Below are 21447 nucleotides of genomic sequence, written 5' to 3'. Positions count from 1 at the left end.
AAATTTTGATTGATGCTTTGGGGACATAACATATTTTCAAGTGTGGGGTGGAGATTCTTCTGAATATATGATTTAGAGTGGAGTGTGCTTTAGGTTTGTTAATATTCGTGATAATTAAAAAAAGAAATTGAAAAATACCAAATGATTTTAATTTTTTTAAAGAAAGTTCCTATGCGTCTCTTATCCTACATTACAACACGCAAAGTTTAATTTTATCTTGAATGTTCATATTCTAATATTATTGGAGCATTACACTAAGGGTAAGCATATGGTTCATCTTGTGTTGCATGGGAATTCTTTTGGGAGAAAGAGAGAAATTCTATTTTTACACTCATGCTTGTAATAACTTGTATACTTGTGAGTGATTATGGGTGACTCTCTTGTGATGAGGGCGCACGTTAAATGAAGGATAGGTAATTTATATGATTTCTTGAATTAGTACTATGTATGATTTTGCTAAGTTATTAAAGTCAATTCTTGAGGCCAGGAGGTTTTGAGGGGTCATCTGCATGATTTATGTTGATTATGTGAACATGCTTGGTGCGACATGTGCTATCTATGTACGTAGTTGTAGTTGAAGCTTAAAGTTTGAGTGGACCCTTGGTGTGGATGCAAAGAGTTGTCCAAAGACGAGCAAGGCTTTAAGTGTAGGGTGGTTATATGACCAAATGTCATTTTATAGCTCAGTTCCACAATAAATTCTATGGTATTCTCGTGTTTTATTAGTGATTCTATCCATAAACTAAAATATGTGATTAACTCTTGTGTAATAAGATGGCTTTTGGTATGAATTAAGCTAAAATTGGAGATAAAGGAAATCATGAAGATGGAATGGATAGGAGTTGAAGCTATAGTGAATGGAAAAACGGGAAACTGATGAAAAACCAATAGAATAGAAGTTGAAGTAGAAACTACACAGCAGCGTGACAAGTTTGTTCCACGGAGTTGTGCTTTAATTCTTTGGAGACACTTTTTATGGGTTTTTCTTTCCTCTTTTCATTACTTTAATTCTTGCATGAATTCTTCGATCCATACAATTGTTATTCGAATCATTAGCGGCTAAACCCTCATTCTAGAGTTGAGGTTACAAAATATGATTGTATAACATTGTTTTGAGTTGGTTATTTTGGTTTATAATTATTATGTAATTGTTTTTATCTTCTTGCTCCTACTACTTTAATGCTTAACTACCATTAAAGTTAATCTATAAACTTTTGTGAACTCGGGAGACGGAACCATAGGTTGAAACAAAGAGCATAAGGAATGAGTTCTAATTTCTAACTAGAATTAGAGATTGATTCGCTTCTAGGATAGTGATATACATCCTAGATTGCCTTATTTGGTTTAAATACTGGAAGATAGCTTAATGCACTGGAATTGGTTGGCCTATCCCAACTCAAAGGTGTAGTTAGGTCTCCAATTTTGATAAAAGGTTAGAGGCTCGGGAGATCATAATCATATTATCAACTCCGTGTATCAATAACTAGGGTAGATAACTTAATCAACGACCACGTACACTTGTGTGTACCTTTGGACGTAATCTTCCTCCGGCATGATTACCATTCTCTCCCTTTCTTTATTTTTTTTCACATGATACAACTGTCTTTACACTCAGGCCCATATTTCCAAGTATTATATTAATACTCAATCAAACTTTCATAATATGTCTCATGATTCTACGGTCTTCTTATTTTGTTAATTATTTTTTTCATTTTTAAAATTTTCTTGTCCATTTTAGGTAAGATTAACTTTGAAGAAAAACAAAAATAATATCTTTTTAATATCTGAAAAAAGCCACTTCTTTTGGAGAACATTTAAAAAGTTAAAATATGATTTAAAAAGAAATGAAGAAAGTACAAGATTACATCTTTACAAAATGAAAATTCATACAGCACACGAGTTGATTCCCTCTAACTAAGAAAATATAAATAGTTACGAAGCAATTCTGTAATTAAAATATGAATAAAATGTTCCCACTAAGTAATTGTGCAAAATTCAAATCATAGAAAAATTCAATAAAATGAAAATGACATTTAGAAGGAAAGGAGCCGTAAAAAATGACATTTTCACCAATCTCCTATACTAATTAAATATCTTTTCTCTATTTAATTTAAGTTACAAACATATCTACTTTAAGTTGCAAAACAAACGTCTGTATGTAACTAGCTATATGTTTTCATTAAGGTTGAATCCTATATATAAAAGAAAAAGTTGAATCCAATATAAGACCATGAAATTATTAATGTAACAAAGCAAATATTTTAATTATGTATAATATAATGTAATACCCAATTGGGCAGTCCGTAAGTTCTAAAAAAAAAGAAGATTAAGAACCCACGAGTCCATCGGTCTATCAATGATTTTTATTTTTGAAGAAAATGGATGGAATAAAAATTCTTTTTTTTAGTGAATACCAACAGATTCCCCATTGATTATTTATTTGCAAAAATAGAAAGAGTATAAATTAAATGAAAGAATTTCATCAAAAAGTTTGTAAGATCTAGTAGTAGAATTGTTCAATGTAACAATAAGTATTTGGGTTCAATTCCATATATATATATATATATATATAAATCAAGAGACCACTGTTTTTTTTCTCTTTTTTTCAAATGAGTTATGGTTACTTTATTGCAAAACTGATTCTAGTATCTCAAAAAGAAGTATACATATCATTGTCTAGGTTCACTTCATTATATCGTGTTAATGAATACTTGTAATGATCCGGAAGGTCATTCACGGAGATTTTCATCAAAAATTTCAGAAATTTTCATAAAAATTATTGTTTTACCCCTTCCGATACCGATTCTGAGTCATTTTTAATGAGTTTTGAATTTTGTTTCAAGTTTTGACTTATAAATTGTGAATTTTGAGAATTTTAGAATTTGAAAGGCTAAAGTTGTTAAAAAGTGATTTTTTGTGTCTTTTGAAGTTTCGAGTGTCGAAATAAAATTCTGTCAATTCCCATCAGTCTCGGAATGTGGAAATATCCTAAAATAATTGTCAGTTTCATATTCGGAGTCCTTTTGAGGATTTGAGGTTCTAAGTTGGAAAATCGTGGAATTTTAGCCTTTGGATTGACTTTGGTCAACATTCGAGGTTTGGGTGCTCGGATCGGAATTCAAAGAGTTTTATTGAAGACCTAAGTGAGGTCTTGGTTGAATTTTAAGAGGTCCTGAGCTTGACTTGACCTTTTAGGTGTTATGATTAGTTTCTTGTGACTTTCATGAGTTTCCAGTCAAAGAGACCTCATGATTGGTGTTTTGATGGTTCCATTGAGTCCAGATTATCGAGTATAGTCAAATTGCATATATGATTCATGTGTATAGAGTTTTAAACGAAACTCGAGGGTCCATTTGATGTTTTGAGAGTTGGCTGATATTTTCTGGTGTTTGTGTGTTTCACTATAGCGATGGATGTCCCGCTTTAGGGAGCATTGCTTCAGCAAAGCATTGGTTGCGTTCACGATAGGTCAGTCCCCATGACCTTCGCGATCACGATGGGGTATGTCAATATTGCGACCTTCTCTTTAGCGAAAACCAACTTTTTTCGAGGTTTGCTTTTGCGAATAGGTGCGACATCAGAGATGGGTTTAAGCCTCATTTTATATTTTTTAGCTTTGTAAAATCCTAGGAGGCAATTTTGAAGAGATTTCTTGTGCTCAATCATTTGGGTAAGCTTTTGTAACTCAAAAACGTCATTTCCCATTAATCATTTATGGATTTTAACATCAAAACTTGAGATTTTGATTGGCAAATGACAAGGTTTTTCAAGAACTTGAGTTCTAAACTAAAATGGTGATTGTGAACTGATTTTAACTCTTTTTTCGATATGGGTTTCACCAATGAGTTCCAAATGCCTTGGATAGCATTTTCAAGTAAAGATTTTCGAATTCAAACCTAACTTTTGGAATTGGATTTTTGAGTTGATTGCCCCTTTTTCTAAATCTGAATTGGGATCTGTTATTTCCGAATTCTTATTGTCATTACTTGATTGAATTAGATTGTGGGGGCATTGGATATTATTCAAAAGGAGAAGACTCAAGTCTTGGATTGACGTTGATTGAGTTAAGGCAAATGATTTTCTAAACCTTGTAAATCTAGTTGATTCGTGTATTTTCCTTCATTATGTGTGTTGGGACATAATGGGAATGACGGGATGGGTTTATTGTTCCACTTGATTAATCTTAATGAATAAAAAGGGGGCTAAAGAAAAGGTAACATATTGATCATAATGCTTTGTGAATTTTCTTTATGTGAATCCTATTTGATTGATTGGTGATTTTTTTTTATGGTTTTAATGTGGATTTGAATCGCTTGAATAGTTGTCTCTTTCTTATGGTGTGAAATTGCTTATTTTCAACGATATTATTGAGCACCTTGATTAGACATGTGATGTAATGTCGAAGAGAAATGGTTCAAGTAAGTGACATCATATAAAGCCGAAGGAAAATCGTTTCGGCTAGTGACATGATATAAAGCCAAAGAAAAATAGTTTCGACTAGTAAAAATATGTTGAAGGGAAATGGTTCTTGCAAGTAATGTGATATAAAGTAGAAGGGAGATTGTTCCGACTAGTGACATGGTATAAATAAGAAGGGAAATGGTTCTTGCTAGATATATTGTGCCGAAGAGAAATGGTTCCATCAAGAGTTGATTATTGTGATTCAATGCATTTTGATACTTGTGATTGATGCACTTGATACTTGTGATTCATCTATTTGACACTTGTGTTTGACATACTTGATATTTGTTGGTTGTTGAGATGTGACTATTGGACAGTGACCATAACAGGTCTTGACTGTTGTCTTCAGGATGTCACTTTCTATTAGTTTCAACTGATGATAGCCAAATATGAGGTCTATCTTAGAGGAATAAGTGGCATCTTGAAGTTGGTCGAACAAATCATCAATTCTCGGGAGGGGATACTTATTCTTTATGATGACCTTTTTCAAATAGTAGTAATCGATACACATCCTAAGGGAACCATCTTTCTTTCTCACGAATAAGACCAGATCAGTGCCCCAAGTAAGACACTTATTCTTTATGATGACCTTTTTCAAATGGTAGTAATTGATACGCATCCTAAGGGAACCATCTTTCTTTCTCACGAATAAGACCAGAGTGCCCCAAGTAAGACACTTGGCTGGATGGAACCCTTATCAAGAAGATCTCTCAACTGCTTTTTCAAATCTTTTAACTCAGTTGGAGTCATTTTATATGGCGAAATGGATATGGATTGAGTATCTGGAAGAACATCTATTCCAAAATCCATCTCCATTTTGGGAGGGATTCTGGGGAGATCGTCTGGAAGACCTCTGATAACTCACTTACAACTAGAACTGACTGAATAGGCAGTGTCTCAACACCAGAGTCATTAACTTGGACTAAGTGATAGATGCACCCCTTAGACACTAAATTTCTAGCGTTAAGGTATGATATAAATCGACCCTTAGGAACTGCTGAACTACTCCTCTATTGTAAAACTGGCTCATTAGGAAATTGAAACTTGACTACTTGAGTTCTACAATTGACTGAGGCATAACAAGCATGAAGTCACTCCATACCTAAAATAACATCAAAATCCACCATATTGACCTCAACTAAGTCAGCCACGGTATCTTTGTGATAGACAGAGATGGTACAATCACGATAGACTCTTTTTGCTAGAATAGACTCACCAACAAGTGTGAAAACACTGAAGGGATCTAGAAGTTAATTGGGGTAGGGGAGGGATTTTGAACCTCATGGCTTTATAAGGAGTCACAAAAGATCGACAAAGTCGGACCTGGATCAAGTAAGACATAAACATCGGTTGAAAAGACTTTAAGCATACCAGTGACAACATATGACAAGTTCTCCTGACCCTAGCGACTAGCCATAGCATACAGACGATTTGCTCCTCCACTTGTCCCTGAAGTAGCTACTCTCTAGGCAGTCATATCTACAAGAGCTGCCAAAGAAAATTGAACTTTGTTTTACCTATTACCTTACCTATTCTTAGGATAGTCTCTCATAAATTGACCTGTTTGACCACAATTGAAGCAGCCATTGGATCCATCATGACACTCTTCCATATGGGTACTACCACATTTAGCACAAGGTGGGCTCCGAAAACCCTGTGCCACACTTCCCTGAGATTGAGAACTTTTAGCTCGAAAATTTTTAGAACTCTAGTTTTGGTGATTATTCTTGTTTTAGGGTGTAGGTGCACTAGCTGAAAATCGAGCAGGTCAGGATGACCTTTACTGAAAAGATGACCGATTCCCATTCTCATTTTTTTTTAACCAATCACATTACTTGTTGTCTTAGTCCTCTGGTGCGAAACTCTTTTTCTTTCATTTAACTTATCATCTTCTGCTGCAGATGAATCATGCGCCTTTTTATGTGCATGTTTCCTATTAACATAGTCGTCTTACCTTCCTTACTTGATAAGCACGATAGCCCGGACAGAACTAACTCATCCTGCTCCTCATATCTACTACCATCTCTGGACCGTAGTGGGATAGCTGAGAATACTTGAGGTTGTACTCCTTCACACTGATAGCATCCTGTTTCATTTTGAGGAACTCTCTTACCTTAGCTTCCCTTAGCTCTCGGTGAAAGAAGCTCCCCAAAAGAGCATTCTCAAACACAATTCAGCTCAAAAGTGGGGCCCCATCTATCCCATTCTTCTTCCACTGATACCAAATCTTAACAGCACCTTTGAGCTGATATGAGGATAACTAACTCACTACTAAAAAGCACCTACAAAAAGACAGACAAAAAAGTGACGTCATTTGCCACACTGTTCGTCGCTTTTTAATAAAAATAATTAATTTTAAAAGTATTTTATAAAAAGCGATGGATGGCATCTCTTAGTGTGTCGCTTTTTTTCGTGGATTTTAGCGCTAAATATATAAATAATTACTAATTATTTATGTAATATAAATGGTGACGCCGTCCGCCGCTTTTAGTAAAAATAATTATAGATAAATTAAAAATTAACAACGCAGTCCATCCCTTTAATTTATTTAATTTTATTAATTATTTTTTTATCATAGCAACGGACGACATCTTTATGTCTGTCGCTTCTTGGTCAAAATATATGGTCAACTATTTTAAGAAAGCGACGGACAGTGTCTCTTAGTCCGTAGCTTTTTGTTCAAAATATTGGTCAACAATATTTACAAAAAGCGACAGACTTAGAGATGTTGTCCGTCGTTTTTTATGAAATATATGAAAGACAGATCTGGTTTTTTCTTATTTTCCTCTCTCTCCACCCTTATTCTCTCCCTTCTCTCTATCGATCTCCCTGCACATCGCCGCCCTTCCCCGTCGTCGTCGCCCTCACCGGTCGTCGTGTCACTGCAGTGCTGCCCTTCTTCGTCGTCGGTCGTTGTCGCTGCTCGTGAGTGCTGCTGCCTCTCCTAATTTGTTAAGGTAAGTGTTAATTTTTTTTCAATTCTAGTTATTATAATTGATTGTTTGTTAGTATATTATTGTTTTTGTATGTTGGGTTGTGTTATTCAATTGTTAATTTGATTTGATTATTGTTAGTTGGGTATAGAGAATTGAAGATTTTTATTTTTGGGGTTTTTTTTTAAAAAGTTGGGCATTTTTAAATTGGGCATTGTTAGTTAGTGAAGAATTGTATTTTATTTATTTATTTTAGGACTAGTTTAAACTTGAGAATATATTATTTGAGGTTGAATTGACATTTTTTTTTATTTGATTGATTGTTAGTTAGTAAAGCGTTAATTTGAAGTTAGAAATTAGTAATTCATGAAGTGTTATGAATATAGATGATGAATGTTTGAATGTCATGAACTTGAAATTATAACTTGAACTTAAAATTAGAACTTGAGCTTGAACTTGAACTTAGAATTTGAACTTGAACTTAGAACTTGAACTTGAAATTAGAACTTGAACTTGAACTTAGAACTTGAACTTAGAATTTGAAGTTGAACTTAGACTTGAACTTGAAATTAGAACTTGAACTTGGAACTAATTAGCTTGAATATATAACTAATTAAGTTTAGAAGTTAGATATGAACTTGAATTGAAAACTTGAACTTATTAAAACTTTAATATATATATAACACTAATATTCTTGGATTTGAAGTTTATATTTAACTAATTTTAGAATTTTTCGTGCTAGGCAACTGAGGAAGCTCAACATCTAAAAATGTTGATACAAGACTATATTGCTTCTTTCATCAAAGTAGGAGATAAGGTTGGTGCTTCTAAATTTCTAAAGTTCAAGTACAATTGTTTTCAATAGTGTGTTTGTGTCCATCTAGTATTGATACATAGCTTTAATTTTGTGATAATTTTTTTGTGTACATCGAGTTTTTGTTAAGCATAAGTACCAACACTAGTTGATCCTATTGATGACAAAATTGATTTTCTTGCCAGATCGATTTGTGTCCATCTAATGTTGATATTAAGCTTTAATTTAGGAATAATGTGTTTGTTTAGCATAAGTACCAACACTAGTTGATCCTATTGATGACAAAATTGATTTTCTTGCAAGATCGATTTGTGTCCATCAATTTGATTTTCTTGTAAAAGAATTGGGACGCACTCCCATTGAACCGGAGGTTTTCAAGAAGACTTGTGTTAGGAAGAAAGAAAATGATTCGGATCCGGATGTATGGGTGGAGGAAAGGGCCGAACGAACTTTTGTAAGTTATTTAATATGAATAATATTTATTAATAGTGAATATATTTATGATATGTAGATATATTTATGCCAATTTTTATATTTAATATGCAGAATGACTTTCATCAGTACGTCGTTGAGAATCTAGATAGTTCGGTCCAATTGACACTTGAACTTTCCACCCAGATTTGGAAAGAAAAAGTGGTAAGGGGACACACAAGGGTAGAGTCTATGGTCTAGGCTCTCAAAACGATGTAAGACGACTCTAGTCAGGCTTAGAAGGAATTGGATCATCACGTCAAGCCGAGGCACTTGACGGTGTTTAGATTGCTACTATGTCGGCTCAAAAACTTACAACAGCACTGGGAGAGTTGGAGCGGAGAAGAGTAGCTGAACAACAAAGCATGAGTGAGACCGTTCAGCAAATCAAAGAACAAGTGATGAACCTCGCTCGTCGACCTACTACTTCAACTCCCGATGACACCGACGACGAGAGTGATGATTATGATTATATAGAACCCAGTCTCTAATTTTGATCTCTAGACATTTATGAACTTTTTATAATTTTAAAACGAATTTTGAAAGACTTTATAAGTCCTTAATTTGTGATTTAGATACTTTTTAATGTTATTTTAATTTTAGTGTTTTATGTTTTGTTTAGATTGTTTATAATTGTGTGTGTTTGATTGGGCTGAATAGTGTATAATTTAATTGAATTGCATTTGCAGGTGGGCACCAGAAACTGGTACTTTCTGCTGTAAAAAATATTGCAGGAAAAGCGACGGACAGCGTGGTTTTGTCGGTCGCTTTTCTGAGTTTTATTTTTTTTAAATCCCAGAAAAGCGACGGACAACGTGGTTTTGTCCGTCGCTTTTCAGTGATTTTCAAAAATAAAATTTCCAGAAAAACGCCGGACAAGGTCCTTTTGTCCGTCGCTTTTCTAGGATTTTCAAAAATAAAATTTCTAGAAAAGCGACGGATTGCGTCGCCTTTTAGAAATTAAAAAAATGACAATTAAAATAGAGCAACAGACTCCGTAGCTTTTGTAAAAACAAATTGTCAAAAAGCAACGCAGTCCGTCACTTTTTGAAAAGCATTGGGCTAAAAAGCGACAGAGGTGACTACATTGCTTTTCCATCGATTTTGACCAAAAAATCGACACAGTCCAGCGCTTTTGGCCGTCTTTTTTTAACATTTTTTTAATAGTGACTCCACACGCTCAGTATTAACAACATACATGGCCTCAAAAACGTCCTAAACTTCTTGCACAAAGTTCTCTGGATCATCAATGATCTTTGACCCTGTGAACTTTGAGGATTCATCCTCAAAAACTTACGAATTCTAGATGTATCAGTCATATCCTGACAATCCACTCTTTGTTGACCAACCTGATTCGCCACAACCTTAGTCAACATCTGAATTGCATTTCTGAACATAGCATTGGTAACATCTTCATGAGGGGGTTGCACTTCTGGTGAATTGGGAGCTTCTCGACCTTGAGGATTAACATTCCTCCTGGAAGGATGTCTTCGAACAGCTCTTCGTGGAGGCGTGATCTGTAAAGACACATGTAAGCATAAATTAGAAGAAACTTTTATAGAGTTAAACTCTATCTCACGAAAAGGAGTAAAAAGAAAGTGAAAAGTTCCTAAATGTCGTCCTCATTATATATGTGACTCGCTTCACACCGATAAGAAGAACTCTGCTAGACCCAGCTTCATAGACACCCTAGGACTTTTAAGAATCTGGCTCTGATACTAAGTTTAGCATGCCCCAAGCCTACACCCTTGAAGTGGTCAGCACTCGAGAACCATTTCTTATCCCCACGTGAACCCTTGGCCTAATTGATTACTTAGCGGAAGACTTACCTCAAGAAATTATAAGGAGCTTTAAATGCAGAGTTTAACTTGTATATCTCAAATAGACTCAAGTCAAATGTCTGAAATTACTAAATATTATAAATATAATAGTTTGCGAAACATCTCAAAATAAAAAGGAAATACTGAGAGACTCCTCAACTCTAACTATCTATGAAGCCTCTAATACTAGGATAGATGTTGAGACAAGGCCCACGACAACTCAACAATAACTACAAAATAAATGTGAAATCCTATGGAATGCAAAAGGCTCACCAAAGCTATCTGGAGCACAAACTGATCTAAATGAAACGCTTGTTGATGATCCTGAACACGTGTATCTTCATAAAAAAAAGGATGCAGGTCCAATGACATCAATACAGAATGTACTAGTATGTAATATACCCGAAGCGAAACAATTAAAAGAAAGGACTGCAATAGATAAATATAACTCAAGCTAAATGTAAAGAAATAAAGGAGTTAAATTATTTAAATCTTTACAAAACTTACTCATCGTTGAACTAAACATAATAAGATATATATATTAAAATACACTTTAACTCTGTTAGGAGATTCTCTAACCCACAACCATCACTATGAGCTACGTGATGATACAGTGTCTTGGCCACGCTGCCAAAATTATCCTATACCATGCTGGGGGATAGAACTTCTCAACTAAGTGGATCCACTAAGCTATAAGGATTCATCTAGAAAGTATGATCATATACTCATATGGGCAAGACATGATTTATGAGGATTTTGAGTTGTCTAAACTCATCCCCATATCGGTGCTCAATATTACTCCCAATAAGATATATACTTATGCTCAAATGTGTAAAACACACTTTTTCTCTAGTGTGAGATAATTGCTCAAACTATCCTCTTAAAAGAGGTAATTGCTATGAAATTCACTAAACTCATAAACTCATTTAGAAATCAAAGTTTCTCTTTTATAACTTTAAAAATGATATCTTTGGGGATATACTTAGTTCCCTTATACTTTTTCTCAAAACGTCTCTTCAGATTCTACTGAAAACTCTTCTTTACTTTTCTCAGAAATCAATTTAATACAATGATTGGTTAGAAGGATTTCTTAATAAATAACTCAATAATAAGGTTCATGCTGGAAAATAGACATGAACAATCATTTAAAAAATCTCAATATATGATATACATCAACTTAACAATTTGGAATAGAAATTCAGAATTCAACAATACTACTCATCTAAAAAATATTTGAAATCAAGGACGAAAATCCTAGACTGCTCTTTTACTGGTTTAAAAGAAGATATACGGCATGAGGACGAATTGGTCTAACACTATGAGAGTCTTACATACCTTGAAAGAATAAAGTTCTTGGCGAAATTGATGGAAACTTGAAGAAAGCTCGAAACCCTAGCCTTTTCGCCTCTTGGAACCTTGTTCTAATGAATTAACACTGCTAAGACCTTTAATTAGGTGTAAAAGGGTCGGTGTTTAGGCTTAGAGTGGATTGGAAAGTTTAAAATACCCTTTATTAATCAGAAAATGCAAAACCAATCGCACCTGACGGAGGTCCTGACGGCCCGTCACCAGGATGACTATTCGTCACCTGTCATCATCAAAAACACTAGAAACACTGAAATTTCTACAAAATTGACAAACCGTCAAGTATTTGACTGCCCTGTCGGGCAGCCGTAAACTTTTTTCTAATATGATAGTCTCTGATATAACGACCATAACCTTTTATTCCAAAATAAAAATGAGGAAAATGCATTGGCGTTGGAAAGATGACTCAAATACCTTTAATTTGATAGGTCATGGATCACACGATTCAATATATGCCAGGAGATATGATCTTTTGAAGTTGACCTAAGTAGAATCTTATGTCCAAACTTAATCGTTGAGGAAACTTTCATCTCAACTTTGTGCTAGGGGTTCTTGTGACCTTAATTTTAAATAAAAATTCATTCCAACACTAAAGAATTGAGCTTTACACATATGAGCAATTTAAGAATCACCCAATACGACTTTAAGTAAAAATAAAAAATGGTTCAAGCCTTAGCTTAGAAATTTTTGGGATGTTACAGGTCAGTCTCTTTGACCTTTGTGATCGCGATGGGGTTTGTAGTGAGCACAATATTTGCTTTAGTGAAGGCCGGTTTGCAATCGCGAAGGCCAAATTTTTCTCGGGGTTCGCTTTTGCGACATTAAAGAAGGGTTTAAGCCTATCAATTTTGGGCATTATGCCCAAAATCCTTGAAAGCAATTTTGAAGAGATTTTTTGGGCTAAATCATTTAGGTAAACCTTTGTAACTTTAAAACTTCATTTCTCATTAATCATGTATGGATTTTAACATCAAAACTTGGAATTTTGATTGACAAATGACAAGAATTTTCAAGAACTTGAGTTCTAAACTAAAATGGTGATTGTGAACTGATTTTTAACTCCTTTTTCGAAATGTTTTCACCAATGAGTTCCAAATATCTTGGATAACATTTACAAGTAAAGATTTTTGGATTCAAATTTCATTTTTGAAATTAGATTTTGTTATGAACCAAATTCGGCCTAATATCGATACATATACGGATGTGATGCAACACAACTAATTATTGAGCCAAAATGAAGCAGAAAAATTAGAAGGCCTTCATAAAGATTGAGTGGGACCTATACCCAATTAACAACTAGTTAAAAGGACGATAGATGAGAAAGAATGACACCTCTTGGAAACCAAACCGGAAAGAGAATTGATGAAAGTTCGTCCAATGGCAGCTCTTGACCGGTATTAGATAGCTGCTAGAAAGAATGACTTTAGAAGAACTTGGATGGGCTTTTCCTTTGTTGTAAATAAGAATAAGTAAAGCTCAAGCCCAAGGATTAGTAGTGTTATGTGTGGGTTCCTTTGCTCTCCAGCCTTGCTTTTAGGTGAAGTTTCAGTCTAAGTTTCAGTCTAGAGGTTAGGAGTTAGGAACATTCCCTACTAATATGCGGATTTTATGCAAATTCTTGAGAAAAATGTCTAGTCCTCTCATCCCCTTTCTTTGAGTCTATGGCTCTCATCTCCCTTTTAGTTATCTTCTACATTAGTTTTCTTTGTTAGTTTCACTTTCCGTTATAACTTCAAGTTTAGTGATTATAATATTTGAATGTTTCTATTGTAAAATTGGAGTTGTTATAATTTTTGAGTTGATTGACCCATTTTTATAAATATATGAATTGCACTACATCAAAAATGATCATCAACGGTAATTAATTAACATCAATAGCTTAATTGTCGCTAAATATGTATTTTTAGCGGTAATTAGCACTTTTTGTATATGTCCCTAAAGCCTTTAGAGACATTGGTTCTAATGACACTTAACTAATGTCGGTAAAGACTTTAGAACTCTTTATTAATGTCTATATTTATTGTTGCTAAAAGTTATTTTTGTTGTAGTGTTAAAGAGTTGTTATTCCAGAATCTTATTATGATTACTTGATTGAACTAGAGTGTGGGGTGTTGGAAATTATTCGAAAGGGGAAGACTCAAATCTTGGATTGATGTTGATTGAATTAAGGCAATTAATTTCCTAAATCATGTAAATATAGTTGATTCGTGTATTTCCCTTCATTGTGTGTGTTAAGGAGTAATGAGAATGAGGTGATTGGTTCATTGCTCCACTTGATTAATCTTAATGAATAAAAATGGGATTAAAGAAAAGGTAACATATTGATCATAATGTTTTTTGAATTTTCTTGTGGTGAACCCTATTTGATTGATTGGTGAAATGCTTTGATGACATTAATGTGGACTTGAATTGGTTGAATTGTTGTCTCTTCCTTATGGTGATAAATTACTTATATGCATTGATATTAATGTGCACCGTGATGAGACATGTGATATTATGTTGAAAAGAGAAATAATTTCGGCAAGCTACATGATATAAAGCTGAAGGGAAATGATTTCGGCCAGTTACATATTATAAAGTTGAAGGGAAATAGTTTCGGCTAGTGATAATATGTTGAAGGAAACGGTTCCGACAAGTAATGTGATGTAATGCCAAAGGGAAATGGTTTCGACTGGGAATTGATAAAAGCCAAGGGGAAATGATTCCGGTTAGTGATATTGTGCCAAAGAAAAATGGATCTGGAAAGAATTGACTATTGTGATTTGTTGCAGTTTGATACTTTTGATTGATCTACTTGTTACTTGTGCTTGATGCACTTGATACTTGTGATTGATCTGTTTGACACTTGTGATTGACATACTTGATACTTATTGGTTGTTGAAATGTGACTATTGGATTGTGATCATTGAGCCTTGTGAACTGTGTATTGTAGAACTATTAGGTTGGTCTAACTTCTATGCAGGTTGTAGTTTGAGGAGGTTAGGTTGAGATGAAAGGAGTACTCGATTTCTATATAGTTTTACGTTGTTTAGTAGGTTGCTTGTTGAGTACCGTGTTGTTAAGTACTCACTCTTTTCTTCTACACTGTGTAGGTTTCGATCCCAGACCCATGTGATCTTCTTCTTTTATTTTCGAGGAGTGTCAAGGGACTTTGAGAGGTAGTTGTTTGTCATCCTGATGGGCCCTCTTGTTCTTTTACTTATGTTTTGTTCTAATCGAGAAATAAAATTATTGAGACTTGTGAATTCTGTATTTTAATATTAGTGGCTCGTACACGTGACAGTAGGTTTTGGGGTTATGGTAAAATGAATAAGTTTTCTGCTCTTATCTTATTCTTCCTTTACTTTATGTATTTATTTCATTTCGTTATGTTGAGATTGTCTTGGTGGGGATAGACAAGTGAAATTACATCTATTTTTTTATCATGGCAATATTTAATATGCTAATGACTATTAAATGTCCTTAATAGTCTTGTTGACTTTTCTCCTAACATAATGTCTATAGCGTTACTTTCTAATTTTAACAGATTTGTTACTTGGAGATTATCCCTCTTAATTAGCCATTAATATTATATATTGACAATCTTTTGTTCTTCTTTTGACTGGGTTGAGCTCTTTAGCCAAATTATGTGATAATCTTTCAATCTATAAATACTAATAAAAGGTCTATTCTTTTTGGAGAGAGAAAAGATATCAAGAACACCTACTCTATTGTGTTGGGTTTTCATTCTTATTGGACCTCTATTAGATTATAACTCCTAGTTTTATACTAGAAGAATTTGTTGAATCACGAGGATATTCTTAAGGACAGCGTATGACATGTCTCAAGTTTTGGTGAATTCCATACAAATATTTATGGTAATGTGTTTTCCATAAGATTTCCAACGATCTTAAAGGGTCTGTTGCAGTCGAGTTGTGATAATTCAAAGTTTTGTTGGCTTTATTGACTAAGGAGTAATCAAAGAATTAAATTTATTCACACTTGGATGTGGGAAGGAGAGTTGTGTAATTTATTGTGAGAATCAAATATTAAAAAAGGGTCAATGCGAGATGAAGCCATAGCAATCAAAAGGGATTTTTTTATTTTTTTATTGTGGAAGTCAGTACTGCAGAGGAGTTTATTTTATAGTTGGACTTTTGCTTTCATATTAATAAGGTATGTGATGATACTATATCTCTACAATCTAATATTTATTTGTGTGTGGCAAATTGTTAATCTCGCTTGGTAAATATAAATTTGACTAAGTGGATGATATATTTATGTGGTCATTTTTCAAGTGAATTTTATGGCAGAAATGTGAAAGATTGGGTGTTAGAGTTTGGTGGTACCAAGATTATTTTGTGTTCTACTCCCAAATTGGAGAAGAAAAATAATTATATGCTTTGATGATTCTAGAACAACTCATCAATTCCTAAAATGAAAAAGCACTTTTTATTATACTCACATATGAAAATATTGGTTTTGTCTGAGGTGGTTAATTGATATTAATATTTGTGCAAGTTGATTTTTGTGAAATTGTGAAAAAAGATTGAATGAGGGTTTTATTTGAGTTTGATAAGGCGTTAATAAAAATTACAACATTTCTGTGATAATGAGTTTGATTTTGTTTGTACTTAATATTTTTAAGTGATAGATGAAAATGTTGATAGTTATGTTTATCTGATTAATTCATATGATTTATGATAGTTAGGAACATACTTTACTGAAACGTCATATAACAAATGTGGTATCTTCAAAAAGGAAATGCTATTGGAGTCTGTTTCGGGGGGGGGGGAGGGGAGGAGGATATGATATGGAGGAATATATATTTACTTACTATTATTCTCATAGTATTCTATTATTATTGTTATCTAATTTGTTTTGATTATCATATTATTGGTTATTGCAATTGTAATTTTCTCCTTTGTCCTATTTATTCTATATGGCCCTCCACTCCATTTTTTTTTTTAATTGACTTTGGTATTCTCAACTTGAGTTGAAGATTTAATAGAAGCAATCTCCTTGTCTTTATATATATTATCTATATCAACTCCTTAAATGATCAAAATTGCACTGGTGATACTTAAAAGGACTATTTTAAACCTAGTAGTAATAAAGAAAAGATGCCATTTTATTATTTATTTTCATAGTTTTACATTTTACTTTCACGTGATCAATAGTTTTCTATTTTACTTTCATGTGATCAATAATAGAATATTTCTTCATGGCTAAAAACAAATACATATTACGTAATTATACATGGATATGAATGTTATTATTATTCTATTGGGTGTTGAGATTGAGTATTATTTAGATACTTTACTAGAAACAGGGTCAATTAAGGTAATTGAAAACAAGAAGTAGCAAATTTGAACTTTGAATTCCTTAGCAACATTGTAATAATTAATTAGAGTTTCCCTCTCAAATATGACTATAGAAGTTGAAAGTTGAAACTAATAATACAACAAAAGGTTATCCAGTTAATTAGTTTTTTTATTTATTTCGCATTCGATGTCTGGTACTCGCATTGAACTTGATTAATATACTTACTATTCTAATGTTACATATTATTATTATTATTGTTATTGTTATTATTATTATTATTGTTGTTGTTGTTGTTGGTATTGTTATTAATATTATTATTGTTTTATGTAGTATAAAAGTAGACATTGACTAAAAATTTCCATTTATTCACAATAAGCTTCAACTGCCAAGAAGTTTGCTGCTTGCTCCTTCCAGTGACTCAAAGTTTTCGTTCTTTTGAGTTAGCACCAAACTGTTCTTCACCTTCGCGATGGTTATCTCAAATACTTCTTGCGGTATCATTCCTCTATATCTCTGGATTGTAGTTGTAATTCATTCATACTATAAAAAAAATAATTCTATCTCTATGCAATAGGTACTGGTTACTACTTATTTGTTTTCATTAAGCCTTCTGAATTGATCAGATTCTTTTAATTTTTCAATGCAGGGAATATAATGGCGTTGTTTGCTGCTGCAGCTATTGTTTTATGTTGTCACAGTCAGTTGATCCCTGAAACACCTCACGTTGTTGTTTCTCAAGATGGGACCGGGGATTTCAAGACTATAACTGGAGCAATACATGCAGCCCCGAATAAGAGTGTCCAACCATACTATATCAAGATTAAACAAGGCACATATCGGGAATACGTTCTAATTGATAAAAAAAAGACGAATATAGTATTGATCGGAGAAGGAATGGGTATTACAATAATAACGGGTAATAGAAGCCTCTACGCCGGCAATAAAACCTATGACACTGCAACAGTGGGTAAGTCTCCCTCTATATATATGGATTCATTGATTTTGATAAATTATAATTCTTTGTTCTTATTTTGTTTGTAGCGGTTCGTGGGAGTGGCTTCACTGCCCAAGACATCACCTTTAGGAATGACGCTGGACCGGCAGAGTATCAAGCAGTGGCATTAAGAGTAGAAGCAGATTTGGCTTCTTTCTATAGATGTCGCTTTGATGGGTATCAAGACACTCTATATGTCAAAAGGAACCATCAATTTTACCGTGATTGTGAAATCTATGGCACGGTAGACTTTATTTGCGGTAACGCAAAGGCCTTATTCCAAAACTGCTTAATTGAAGCATACATTCCATTGGCCAGGCAGTATAACACAATCATAGCACAAAAGAGAGAGTTTAAGAAAGATAAAACCGGAATAGTGCTTCAAAATTGCACTATAAAGGCAACCCGAGATTTGGAGAATATGGATAACGTCACCACCTATTTAGGTCGACCATGGGGTAAATACTCTAGGGCAGTGGTCATGGAAAGTTACATTGACCACTTCATAAGTCCTAGAGGATGGATTAAATGGACTGCATCTGCAAAGAAACCCATTGTTCGTCGCCATCCATATTTTCTAGAGTACAAGAATAGAGGACCAGGGGCTGTTACCCAGGGACGTGTGACATGGGCATCCCTTACTACGGATCCAAGCATTGCATCAACTTTTACCGTTAGGAACTTTTTACATGGTGACAAGTGGATTCCCGCCAATATCCCATATTATTTAGACTTTTCTTAAACAATATTAGGGTTGTGCTCCTTATAATTATCACATTACAAAAATAGTCGGCATATGTTCTTATCTTGTTGCATCAAATTTTCTTGGTACAAATGTTTCAGATAAACAAGAAATAGCTATGTGCTTTTTCCCTGTTTATTAACGATCTGCAATTCTGATAGTACTAACTAATTTGGATTCAGAACTAGCATAACTATACATCTTCATTGAGCCTTGAGGGTTCTTCATTCACATGGCTCGAGACCTTTGGTTAATAATGGAAAGAACCCTAGTGGCGGAGCTAAGCCGAGGAAAGTATAATTAACCAGAACTCATGTCTCACATTCTATTATTTTTTGGATAATCTTGTTAGTGTTCAAATTAATGGAGAGTAACGTAACATATATCGTTCCCCCATTACCAATATCGTCGTAGTAGTTATCTTTGCTGTAAAAGCACTGTTGGAAAATAAAGAAAGAAGAAACAGCGTATAAGAAGATAAAAGAAGAGTTGCAGAGAACTTTCACGTTATATTTCTGGTATATTAAAGAAAATACATAGGACACTTTTAATAGGAATTAAGACTCACTAACTTAACCACAACCTTATCCACTAAGCTAAATATTAGCAACTAACAGAAGATATGTTTTGACTCAACTAGGACTCCTAATAAACGTGTTACTCTGCCAACTAAATAGGAACCTCTAATTATGTTTGAATCAATATTCAACACTCCCCCTTGATTCAAAATTACAGACTCCAAGTTTCTGCCGGAACTGATCATGCTAGGCTTGTGGGAGTGCCTTGGTGAGAACATCTGCAATTTGATCCCTCGTACCGCAAAACTTCAAGTCTATATCACCTCTTGCTGTGTGGTCACGAATGAAATGATAACAGATGTCTATGTGCTTTGTTCTGCTGTGAAAAACCGGATTCTTTGTCATTGCAATTGTTGCCTAGTTATCGCAGAATATATTTATCGCACCCTCTTGTCGATAGAAAACATCAACTAACATTCTTCGTAACCATAAGGCATGACAAGCTGTTGAAGTTACAGCAACTTATTCTGCTTCTGATGATGATAATGCAACCACGTCCTACTTCTTTGAGCTCCAACAAATCGCTCCAGATCCTAAATTGAACACATTTCCAGAAGTACTCTTTCTGTTATCTATACTTCCTTCCCAATCACTATCACTGTATCCTGTCAAGCTGAAATCTGCATCTTTGGAGTACCAAATCCCGAAGTCAACTGTCGCAGCAATATAACGCAAAACTCTTTTGGCAGCACCAAGATGCTGCTTGGTAGGACTATGCATATACCTAGACAACATACTAACAGAAAACATAATATCAGGACGAGTATGTGTTAGGTAGTTCAAACCTCCGATCAAGCTTCTGTAGTGACTAGGATCAGCGAGATCTGTGCTATTTTTAAGCTGAAATTTTTCATTTGCATTCATGGGTGTGGCAGCCGCTTTACAATTATGCATACCGAACTTGAACAGGAGGTTGTTTGAGAAACAAAAATACCATCTTCTACATGTTTAACTTGAAGACCAAGAAAGTATTGCAAAATACCTAAATCTGATATTTCAAACTCCTTCATCATGCAAGATTTAAATTCAGCAACTATGGTTTCACATGACCCCATATAGATCATGTCATCCACATTGAGACAAACTACCAAAAAATCACTTGTACCTTGTTTCTTTACATACAACGTGGCTCATTCTCGCTCCTTTCAAATCCATTCCTCAGGAAGTACGAGTCAATTTTGTTGTACCATGCCCGTGGCGCTTGTTTTAGCCCATAAAGAGCCTTCTTGAGCTTGTATACTTTGCTCTCATTGCCACTAACACCAAAACCCTCAGGTTGGGAAACATAAACTTCCTCTTTCAAATCCCCATTTAAGAATGCAGATTTAACATCAAATTGATAAATGGGCCAGCTCAGTTTAGCAGCCAAAGATAAGAGTATTCTCACCGTTTCAAAGCGAGCGACAGGTGAAAACGTCTCATCGTAATCAATACATTGATGTTGTGCATATCATATAGCTACAAGTCTTGCTTTGTATCGTTGTATGCTTACGGTAGATTCACCTATTCCCATGTTTGATTCTGCTCAATTGCTTGCATCTCTTTTATCATTGCATTTTTCCATGCTTGACTTTCTATAGCTTCCTTGAAACAACTGGGTTCAGTAACATACATAGCAAAAGAACAATTTTCATAAATCTCCCTTAACGATCTGAATTTCAGTGGTGGAGTATCACTGAAAGAATCACTTGAAGAAGAACTGCTGCCACTTCCTTGGGGGGTTAAGCTGTGATCACCTGCTGGAGCAGAGGTTCTTGATTGATGAGTAGCACGGCTGCTACTTGTTAGAGAAGAGCTGGATGCGTTCCCTGGAACAGAAACTGCTGCAGGTTCTTGCTCAAAAGCTTCATCAATAGGCAGCAATTTAATATTTGAAATAACATTCTCAGAATCAAAGTTCCAACTAGCATCTTCATTAAACATAACATTTCTACTGTTCACAATTTTTCCACTCAATGGATTATA

At 34.3% G+C, this 21447-nt stretch overlaps 2 protein-coding genes and 1 long non-coding RNA gene across 3 annotated transcripts in view; 2 read left to right on the top strand and 1 right to left on the bottom strand.

The window, feature by feature from the left end:
- LOC125864886 (uncharacterized) overlaps positions 1 to 9138 on the top strand; it is a 48376-nt gene extending 39238 nt beyond the window's left edge. The window contains exons 2-3 of the long non-coding RNA XR_007446296.1: positions 8212 to 8248; positions 9028 to 9138. This is a non-coding gene — a long non-coding RNA (uncharacterized LOC125864886). The remainder of the gene's footprint in view (positions 1 to 8211; positions 8249 to 9027) is intronic.
- Positions 9139 to 17637: 8499 nt separating this feature from the next.
- On the top strand, positions 17638 to 18904 carry LOC125864865 (pectinesterase-like). The gene is made up of 3 exons (XM_049544960.1): positions 17638 to 17662; positions 17815 to 18135; positions 18210 to 18904. Exons 1-3 carry the CDS (start codon positions 17638 to 17640, stop codon positions 18902 to 18904), a joined length of 1041 nt encoding a protein of 346 aa, XP_049400917.1.
- A 1076-nt stretch (positions 18905 to 19980) lies between these two features.
- On the bottom strand, positions 19981 to 20346 carry LOC125864001 (uncharacterized mitochondrial protein AtMg00810-like). The gene has a single exon (XM_049543955.1). It carries the CDS (start codon positions 20344 to 20346, stop codon positions 19981 to 19983), a length of 366 nt encoding a protein of 121 aa, XP_049399912.1.
- Between the last annotated feature and the right edge of the window lie 1101 nt (positions 20347 to 21447).

Source organism: Solanum stenotomum, chromosome 5, assembly GCF_019186545.1.
Source record: "Solanum stenotomum isolate F172 chromosome 5, ASM1918654v1, whole genome shotgun sequence".
NCBI lineage: Eukaryota > Viridiplantae > Streptophyta > Magnoliopsida > Solanales > Solanaceae > Solanum > Solanum stenotomum.
The sequence above is the reverse complement of the archived record's forward strand: the minus strand, read 5'-3'. Positions and strand labels throughout refer to the sequence as shown.